The sequence below is a fragment of the Macadamia integrifolia genome, chromosome 9 (assembly GCF_013358625.1).
Source record: "Macadamia integrifolia cultivar HAES 741 chromosome 9, SCU_Mint_v3, whole genome shotgun sequence".
In the NCBI taxonomy this organism is placed as follows: Eukaryota; Viridiplantae; Streptophyta; class Magnoliopsida; order Proteales; family Proteaceae; genus Macadamia; species Macadamia integrifolia.
The window spans coordinates 34,522,584-34,533,122 of record NC_056565.1 but is presented as its reverse complement, the minus strand read 5'-3'; the positions used below and the strand labels follow the sequence as shown (position 1 = coordinate 34,533,122).

Genomic DNA, 10,539 nt, shown 5'->3' with positions numbered 1-10,539 from the left:
TTTTCCACCAAGAACGTTTTATGAAACTCTTTGACCCCCGAGTTTGAAGTATCCTACTTTCACATGATTTACAGGGTTCAACAAGCAATCGATATTTCACGATTAAAGATGTAGTACTACTTGTAGTACATTTTTTGATCCGGGAAATACCGAATAGGTTCAAGAGATGAGAGAATTAAGGATACCAACCAGAAAGACTAATCCAATCCATAATGACGTACCGGAAATACAACATTTTTGTTACTTGACCAACCTTCAAGAGAAGCAAATACAATGGGTACACTAATCAATAAGATTAATGAAGTAGCAAGAGGAAAGCTTTCTCCAAAACTTATTAAACCAAGTTTTCCATCGTCAATAATGAGGAAAAAACCTCCACTCATGGTTCTGGTGCTTGGATGAGACTCCTAACATAACGGAAAAGGTAGTTTTGGCATTCATACACAGGGGGCATGTCATTGTGGTGTCCCAATGGTGGTATTCCTTTCACCGACGGTAAATGAAACTTTTACTAAACTTATTTTCACTGACGGTAAATGAAACTTTTACTAAACTTATTTATCTCAAACTTTCTCATGTTACTAATTAGAGGTGCACATTTTTTGGTAGAATTAGAGGTGCACATGATTCTTAAAGGCAGTAGTAGATTGGAATAAGAAAGGATTTGGGCAGCCTAATAATGAACCAATCTTTGGTTTACATAGTGAGTTCATTGGTTGGGCCTAGCCCTAAATATTTAGGGTGACAGGCTAGGCATTGGAATGTATGATATATGTAGGATGTCAGTGTACCCTCTGTGATCGACTTATCACAGAACCTTTTCCTGATCTTTGTTTCAAATTTGTAACATAGATATTTCTTCCTATTAATGCAACAATTTTAGATTTAAAGGGAAAAAGAATCCTAAAGAAACATGGCTCGTACACCCAGTCACAGTGGAGGGTGAAATGACTAACCCACCCCTCATGAAAGGTAGAAATCCTGAGTTAGTTGATGCTTCTACTAGTGCTCCCATTAGTCTACGTGAAACAATTTTAGATTTAAGGGAAGAAGAAGCCTAGAAGGAAACATGGCCGTACACCCAAACACAGTGGAGGGTGAAATGACCGCCCCACCCCTCATGAAAGGTCGAAATCCCGACCCTGTTGATGCTTCTACTTGTACTCCGATTGGTCTACTTTAGATTTAAGAGAAGAAGAAGCCTAAAAGGAAACGTGGCCGTATGCCCAGGCATAGTGGAGGGTTAAATGACCGTCCCACCCCTCATGAAAGGTAGAAATCCAGACCTTGTTGATGCTTCTACTAGTGCTTCCATTGGTCTATGTGCAATGTAGATGCTGCACTACCTTTCAAGGACCCCTCTCCATATATTTAATTACAACTTTTTTTTCTTCTTTTGGTAGAGATTTAGTTACAACTCAAGATATTAATTTTTTTTTTTTGCTAACGATTAGCAGAAGAATACATTAGAAAATTATAATAGATACAAACGATGAAAGAACAAAACACCATTAAAGAATGTTCCCACCTTCAGCATTGCCATCAGTAGGAAGACACTTCAATCTACAGGGTAGTTAAAGATTAACAAAATCTAAACCTGGGCCTCATTTGAGCAACCCAGTAGACAGGCATCACTTGAAATAAACGAAGGAGGGTGTTCCACAAAGAAGACATTCTCTTTCTAGCTGCATGCTTCGCCAGCCTGTCCGCAACTACATTGACTTCCCTGTAATTATGTGAAATGTACCAAACATTGCTCTCCAAATAATTTGCATAGAAGATCCATTTATGATGAAATTTCCATGGAATTCTATTATTTTCAATACAGTTGATCATAGACAGAGCATCACTCTCTATCCAGAATTTATTAATCCCCAAGTCATACTAGACCTTCCAAAAATGCCTCAAACTCAGCCTTGTAATTTGCTCCTAGACCTTCAAATTTTGAATAAAAAAACATCTTATAGTGGCTCCTCTATTATCCCTAAAGATTCTTCCAGCCCCATAGAGACTTGGATTACCTAAAGAATTGCCATCAATATTCATCTTTATATAATCTATTGGAAGGTAATGCTAATATATCTCGTCAATTTTCTTTTCCGAGGATCTCACTGTAGACACCTGGATTTTCCTTGAGGCAATCATATCAGTTACTGATGAGACAATAACTGAAATAGTGGAGGAGACCTCCTGGAGTTCACGAACTATCACCTTCACCACTTGAGAAGGACCGTGAGATAGGTTTTCATGACGGCATCTATTTCTTTGCACCCTGATTAACCAAAATAACCATTGGAATCCACAAATCCTTAAGAGGAACCACCTTTTCCTTTTCTCTTCCACCAAGAAAAAAGCTCTTCAATTGAAGGAAAACCCTCCCATCTTTGGTTGAAGAGGCTCAAAACTTCCAACCAAATCTTAATTGAGAGTCCACATTCCAAAAAAATAAGGTTAGAAGATCACACTTATAGTAATAGAGATTGCACCGTGAGACAGTTGGAATATACCGTTTGGCCACATTTTCATCTGTAGGAAAACCATTGTGAATCAACCTCTATCCAAATACAAAAGATGTTGGAAGTAGACTTTTCCTCCACACTAAGTGCGGCCAAGATTGCTCACACCCTCTTTGTCTCAACTTATCCAATGCAGATGCTACCGTGAAAGATCCTAAACCTGAGAGAGACCAAATCCTGCGGTCTTGAACAGTTGGAACTGGGAGAGGGATGTCTCTTATACGCTCACATAATTCTTGAAGCATTGGAGAATTTACCTTAGGGAGAATCCACTGACCTCCTTCTATAAAGTCTACCACTTTAGCCTTAAAACAGTATGATGCCACCGAATTAACTGGAATTATATCAAGGATATTAGTAACTCCCAGCCAATTATCCTTCAAAAATCGACCGACTGCCCATCATGAATCACCAATCTTTCCAAGGAATTAATAAAATCCCACACCCGATAGATCCCAAGAAGAATAGAAGAAGTAATATTAGAATGGCGCAATGAACCATCTTTACCCAAAAATCTTCCTCTAAGAAAAGCTACAAACGTAGAGGAATCATTCTTAATAAACTAGCTTAATTTTGAAATTAAAGCAAGGTTCATATCCCTCAACCGACGAATCCTAAGGCCTCCCTCTTATTTTGGCTTACAAAGAATGCTCCATTTGACAGTTATTGTTTTGGTTGGACTCGCACCCCCACTCCAAATAAAGTTACGAAACCACTTTTCCATCAAAGACACAGAAGCAGATGGCCATAAATAAACCAAGAAATTGTGGATTGGCATACTACACGACTGATTTGACCAGCTCAATTCTCCGAGCCATCGATAAGAGCTTGTGCTTCTAGCCTATAAGTCTTGACTTGAATTTGTCCATAATTAGAAGAATAAAATTCTTTTTCACATGGCCTTCAAATATCTCCACCTCAAGGTACCGAGTTAGGAAGGCACACTCCAGAATACCCAGCACATCCTTTATCCTTATTTTCCTCGCAAAAGAGATTGACCCCAAGAAAATCTTGTTTTTATCAAGATTTATCTTTTGACCAAAATAGTCTTGATAAGAATCAATAAACTTCTTCAAATTCCTCACCCCTCACAGCTCAGCATTAACAAAAATAAATAGGTCATTTGCATAAAATAGATGAGAAGGAGTATTAACATGCCAAGGGCCTGGAATCCTTTTCACCAAACCTTTATCCCAAAGCTTTTGAATTCCACGGCATAAAACCTCCTTAGCCAATATAAAAAAGAAGCGGAGAAAGATGATCCCCTTGTTTGAGACCTCTTTTCACTCCAAAGAAGCCAACCGGACTACCATTGACCATCACAGATAATTTGGTAGAAACCAGAATTTGATGCACCTAATCAATCCACACATGTGAAAAGCCAAACTTTCGAAGAACATCAAATAAAAAAAACCCGATCCAGGGTATCGTAGGCTTTTTGAACTTTTAACTTCAAACCCATGCACCCACCATGACATTTTGAGATCATCATATTAATGAGTTCAGACGCTACATCAATGTTTGAGAGATTGAACTTTCCTTTTTGGAAGGTACCTTATTCTTCATAAATTAGTCTAGGAAGCAAAGGGGAAAGGCGGGACGCTAATATCTTTGCAATTAATTAAAAAAAAAAAATCACAAGACATATTGGACGAAACTGACCCACTCTCCTTGCATGCTCTACTTATGGCATTAAAGTCAAAAAATTGCTATTAATTCCTTTAGTGATAATAGATATCAACTAGCACCAATTTCGATATGTATAAATCAATCCATATATAATCACTAAATATCTTATTCACTGGACCTCTAAGAATTGGTATTATTCACTAACAAAATTAAGAGGTAATGATAGAGACAATTCTAGCATTCATAGGATGCAACAAAATTAAGAGGTAATGAAAGAGACAATTCTAACATTCAGAGCATGCATTAATTATTATTCCAATGTATACATTGGATATATATCTTTACCGAGGGTTCGAAGACAAGGCACAATCAAGAAATTAAATCACTCTGGCTAGGCCTCAATAATATATGGCAGAGCTAGAATCTGGATTATTTTATAGCGAGGAAATCCTGCTTCCTGCAACTTCTTCCATTCTATCTTGGTCCTCTCTCTCCCACCAGAGCTGAGAGCAATCATAAGAAAATCAAACACCAATCCAGTTTCAGAAAATAAGCCTTCTCCTTCTGGCTCCAACACCACTTCAACAAATATAATCTTTCCATTTTTTTCTGGCAATGCTTTGCGGAAATTCTTCAAAATATTTATGCAGTTTTCATCACTCCAATCATGTAGCACCCACTATACATGAAAATAAAGAAATTAGTAATGGAAATTTTCTTAAATTGGCTAACTCTAGGATCTTGGATGACTTTATATACCATATGGGTTTTATCCATAATAGTTTAAGCTTTTGCATTGGTTACTTCAGCATGGTACAAGGCATCATACCTATCATACTGATTAAACATCTATCTATGATCACCCAAAATGAAGAGTTACGCATACCATGTGCACTGTATGCCATAAAAAAGAAAGGGAACATGAGAAGGAATTGTTGGGAATAATCTCAGATTGGCCAACACTGAGAGTTAATTTGGATGACTTCATATATGAGTTGAGCTTCCATCTAACAACTAAAGCTTTTGGATTAGATACTTCAACCATTATTAGACAAATTTATTGTCTTATCAATAACATGTGATGGTTTTCTTGGTACCCAAATTAGTTTAGGACATTGATACATAATCTTACTAGGTCAATTTTTGAGTCAATCAGATTTGTTCATATGACAAAATAAAATATTATAAAACAAGATAAGAATAAACCCGAATAGTCACTGAGAATGCAAAGGAAAAAGTGTATGCAAATGATATTATATGCTGGTTTGGATTTTTTTTTTTTTTTTTTTTTTTTTTTTTTTTTGCACCGGAGAGAGAAGTTCCCCTAAAAGTTTTGTCTTCTAATTTCCTCACGATTAAGAATTGATAAAAAAAAAAAAAAAAAATGTTGCTGGTTTAATCTCACATTGTATTCCCTGCGATTTTGATACCATATCCTTTGTTAGCTTATATTTCATAGTTTTAATTTTTTTTTTTAATGATGAAATAACTTAATTTTTTGAACTATATAATTCAACCTTTCTTCAGTATATTATTCATTTCAATACTCAATTTTTTTTTTTTTTTTTGGGTTCACTCTTAAGTCAAACAGATTTGTTCATAAGATATAAAATATATAAAACATGATAAGATTCAAAAACAAATTAATCACTTAGAATATAAATGGAAAAATTTGGGCCCGTTTGATAACGTTTTCAGAAACGCACTTCTACCGTTTCTGTGTCAAGAAACAACAAAAACGGAATGTTTCATTTCTTCTTATTTCAGAAACATAAATAAGAATTTATATTGATTTATGGTTCAAGAAACGGAAACGACGGAACAAGTAAAACTTGTTTTGTCATTTCTGGAAATAGACTTATAGACCTTTTCTTTCCCCCAAACCCGACATTATTCCCTAGACACCGACATCCGAGTGTTTGATGCCCATTGAGTCTAGACATTTCTCGACGGACTTGAGGGAGTCAACCGGAGCTGAGTAGAGGAATCAACGTTGAGGGCTTCAAGGTAGAGAAGCTTCTTATGGAAGAGGACACCAGAATCGATGGCAGACCATGGGTTGATGGGGAGAGGAGAGGAAAAGCAGAGCCTCAGAAATCGACTTTTGGCGGTGTGTTTTAGGTGCAACCGACGGCTTCAGCTTCATCAGTTGTGACTACTGCATCATTGACGGTATCGGAGAAGTCAACTTTAGTGACGGCTCTAGTTGCGGCTCCGTCGAAGGGGAAGCATTACAGAGGAGTGAGACAACAACCATGGGGGAAAATTGCAACGGTGATGGTGAGGTAGGATCAGGGTAACTTCGTCGCCGGAGGAACAAGGTCTTAGGAGCTATTCGGTCATTCCGAGAGGGTACAAGGACCGTGTTGTTCGCTGACGGTGTTGACGGTGGTGGTGGTTCAGCTGAGAAGTGGGTGGCATAGCTGTTTTGGTTGGCTCGGAAGATGGTGGATTGTGGATGTGTGGAGGAGGCGGAGTGGAGGTGGGGGACGGCATCGAACTTGGCCAGGTTGGCTCCTATGACAGAGAAACGTTTCAAGAAACAAGAGGTTTATCAAACACCCAAAATTTTGTTTCTAGTCCCAGAAACGAAAATTTCTATTTCTACCGTTTTTTGAAACAGAAATGACAGAAACATTATCAAACAGACCCTCTATCTAATGATATATATGTTTTTTGTTAGGTGAATAATTAATATATTAAAAACAGTAGAAAAGAAACGAGAATACAAACCCTAAAGGGTAGTTGAGTTCTAGTGTAAGTTGTCCAGGAAAAATGGCTGATTCGACCCTCCTACTATTATGATAATGTAGATTAGTAACTAATAATAAGTGTGGATCAGTGACCACTTCCCGGCCCTTGAGTGTTCCTTATATGGACCTAATGGTTCTTGCAAAAAAAAAAAAAAAAAAAAAAAATGTATGCATGAAATGACAAAACTGGATAGCTCCAAACGCATACTGTAAGGAGTAGGCCTCTCTCTCATATTCTTAAAAAAGTTTTGTCTTCAAATTTCCTCAGAATTTAGAAAAGACTGCTGGTTTAATCGGATTAATCTCTTGATTGGTTTCTCTTACGGTGGAGTTGAGTAGCAGTTTACCAGAAAAAAAAAAGTAGAGTCAAGTAGTAGTTTACCCTGAGGATGTGAGCATCAGCTTTGGGAATGGAAGCAAACATATCCCCTGCGATGTGAGAGACGCCTGGGTACTGAGGTGCAGTGTCAATGACATGTGGTAGGTCAAAGTTGATTCCCTTTATGTGCGGATGAGTCTTCACAATCTCCGCCACCGCCATCCCAGTCCCTCCTCCCACATCCACCACCACCGACCCTGATCCCATACCCGCAAACCCTTCTCCGTAGGCCGACAACAAAGCCTTGAGAACAACCTTTGAAGTGCAGGCCATGCTCTCGTTGAAGAGATTGTTGAACTCTGGGTTGGCCGCAGCGAAGTCCCAGATGTCGCAACCGTGAGCTTTGGTGAAAGCCACGCTGCCTTCTTGGACACATTTAGTAAGGTAATGCCAAGGAGCCATAAACCATGGATGGTCCTGTTGGGGATTCTTTACCATATTAAACATATGAATAACCCTATAGTGTTTAGAATACAAGAATCATCAACCAATCATAAAAGATTAATCATAGGTGTAGTCCCTAAACCAAGAACAATAAAGTATCCCATCTTAAAATACATAACTATATAGATTTACCATATCTATATTAATCAATGGGACAACCATGACATGAACCATAAATGGGAATAGAGAAGTACCTGTGTCCCATGAACATAGATCATGAACCTCTGTCCCATGTGGTTAAACATTGCTCCCATGAAGATGACAATGACGAACTACGCAAGTGGAGTTCTTCTACTGAGATCTTCTACAGCCTCTTACTCTAGGGTTTCCTTTCTTTCTGTGCACTTGCTCTTGTGAGAAAGCCGTGCTTCCAAAACCAATAAGGCATTAAGTAAAGTAATGGCTGCAGGGACCGTCAGTATTCTATTTATAATAGAATCCCTAAAACCCTATTCCACTCTCACAATGGAAAGAGCTAGGAGTTTCCTAATCAGAGTGGATCTATAATTGCTTGGGCCCAATGGATCAATCGGTACCAGTTAAGCCCACATAAAAATCCTAACAGGTCCATCGCTAGCACTATTTCTGCCAGGCTTGGTGAGGAGGAGGAGGAGTCCTTTAAGAGCCATTTGGAAGAGTCTTTGATGTCATCGGCTATGGGTTGTGACGAGGTGAAGATGCATTTGTCCACCAGTAGCCTCATGAGTCGTGCTAGGTAGTCGACGTCCGGAGAAGGAGAGTCAATGCTGGCGGCGATCTCCTGTAAGGTAATGGGATGGCCGTGGGAGTTGATTATATCGGCTATGCGTAACTCAACCGCACATTTCAGGGCCATGGATTCTGCGAAGCTGAGCATTATCTTCCAAATGTCTGCTTGCCCTTGAAGTGTTCCTTCCTCCTCCTCTAACTCTTCTTGGGTCAGCATCTCTCTCTCTCTCTCTCTCTCTGAAAATTAGTTTAAGAAGTAGAAATGCAGTAATGTAAGATGAGGAGGATTTAGTGGCCTTCTGGCTTCCAGAAATGGGATGCACCTAAATTGGTCATCAGTCACCTCCGGTAGATTGTAGATTTTTAGGGAGTAGCTGGGACTTGGGAGAACTGGGAGTGAGAGTTGCGGGGTGGGCTTTATGGACTTATCACCAAGCAATTTCTATAGTGTTTCTGCTCTAGATTGGTCCAACATGGATACTCCAATGACAACCTGGAGATTTGACATTACAATCAAACGTAAAGGTTTAAGTTTTTAGGAGAAAGTTATCCTTCACTGCGCGAGAAGGTTCATAATCATAAACTCCATAAGATTTTATTGTTTTTTCTCCAACTAACTTCGTGATATCCTCCTGTGTCCATCTAAAGCTTCATGGTGAACGGTTTTTCATTCGAGGGTGTACGTTGTTTAGGAAACAAAGATTTTATCAAAAGAAAAAACCCCAAAAGGGGTTTTATTATATAAAGGACAAGAGAGAAAGAGATTTAGTTTTTTGAAACCTCCTCTCTTCTCTCCTATGTTTTCTATCATTTTGTTCTCTCCTTTGTGAGTGAGTGTGTGCAAAAGGAGAAAAATTTAATGGCGGATTGCTCTTCTCTAATTGAATGTGAATCATAGTTTCAAAGTGTTGGGATTGATCCCTATAGTTTGCTCAAGTGTGGAAGAATTATTATTTGGAGTAAGAACTTCGATTGCGTTCTAAGGTAACCGTTTCATTCCCATGTAATTAATTTTTTGTACAGTGATTTCGAATGTAAGAGATCCCAATCCGATCCCTTCCACTTCCGCTGCGCGATTGGGTTCCTGCCAAAAAATTCTTTATTTCGTTGGTGCTACCCCAAGGTTACAAAAGGAGATGTGGGTAGATGCATATTGTAGACCCAGATATTGATTCTCAAATAAGTAGTTTTCTTAATTTTTCATAGGTGGGCTGTCCCCTTGCTAATAGCAATGCCGAAGGTAGGGTGTATGGTTTCGCTTTGTGTTAGTGTTTCTGGAGTTCTTTGTAATCAAACTTGTATATCAGTATAGTCTTGTTTTCTTTTTTAGTTTTCCTTTGATACAAATAATCATTTAAATAAAAATAGATTTCAAAAGCTTTTAAAGCATAGTTGTATATATATATATATATATATATTTGATAAGCACTTTATTTAGAAAAAAAAAAGCCCAAGCCAAGAACACATCTTAAGCTGAAGAGAAAAAAAAGAATCCCCAAACAGGACATGTCCAAGCCAGGAAATGAAAACAACACAAAGAAAAAGCAGAGAGTTCCATGTTTCGCTTTTACCTTGATTATTTACAATTCCAACTTAATTATTTGATGCATGGAGTACCCACTTAAACTTGGATGCATAAATCTACGTCATGGGTTTGCACTAGCGTAAAAACATAAGTGGTTACCATAGTTCAATGTTGGAATATAAATGTCAAAACTGAAATAAGTGAAGGAAAAAAAGAAGACAACAAGTAACCATTAAGTGTGGATAGAATTTCATACCTCAATTCTGTCCATTTGAAAGGTATGCTGAAGGAGATGTATTGTGCTTCTACCGCGGTGGTGATAGCTAGCCATTAAAAATATAGCGTGAGTATAGAGAGTGGTCCAACGTTCAACCCTCATACCCACACCTTCTCTTAGTAATAGTAGATAGAGATTGCAATGGAACAATAAGTAGGTCCATAGGACCCTATATTGGCCTCTAGTGGGTTTTGTCTGGTTCTTTGTGGTTCTTGCATCACACAAGAAAATTGAATTTGAATTATTAACATTCTAAAAATTTGAGAACAAATAAAAGTATCATTTTCTCAAAATATCATTAATTTTTG

The 10,539-nt window shown here is 38.1% G+C and overlaps 1 protein-coding gene across 1 annotated transcript; it reads right to left on the bottom strand.

Moving 5' to 3' along the window:
* Positions 1-4,536: 4,536 nt before the first annotated feature.
* On the bottom strand, positions 4,537-8,577 carry LOC122088069 ((R,S)-reticuline 7-O-methyltransferase-like). The gene is made up of 3 exons (XM_042657208.1): positions 8,302-8,577; positions 7,281-7,694; positions 4,537-4,824 (listed from the first exon to the last, which is right to left on the bottom strand). The coding sequence occupies exons 1-3, from the start codon at positions 8,575-8,577 to the stop codon at positions 4,537-4,539; spliced, it is 978 nt and encodes a 325-aa protein (XP_042513142.1).
* Positions 8,578-10,539: the final 1,962 nt, after the last annotated feature.

Bases quoted from the DNA above. Each gene is read 5' to 3' on its own strand.
- LOC122088069 (XM_042657208.1), bottom strand. From the start codon at position 8,577: ATGCTCAGCTTCGCAGAATCCATGGCCCTGAAATGTGCGGTTGAGTTA. The intron at 7,695-8,301 runs GTGCTAGCGATG...AATCCCCAACAG, and splicing joins CACCAAGCCTGGCAGAAATA to GACCATCCATGGTTTATGGC. The intron at 4,825-7,280 runs GTAAACTACTAC...TTTCATGTATAG, and splicing joins CTGATGCTCACATCCTCAGG to TGGGTGCTACATGATTGGAG.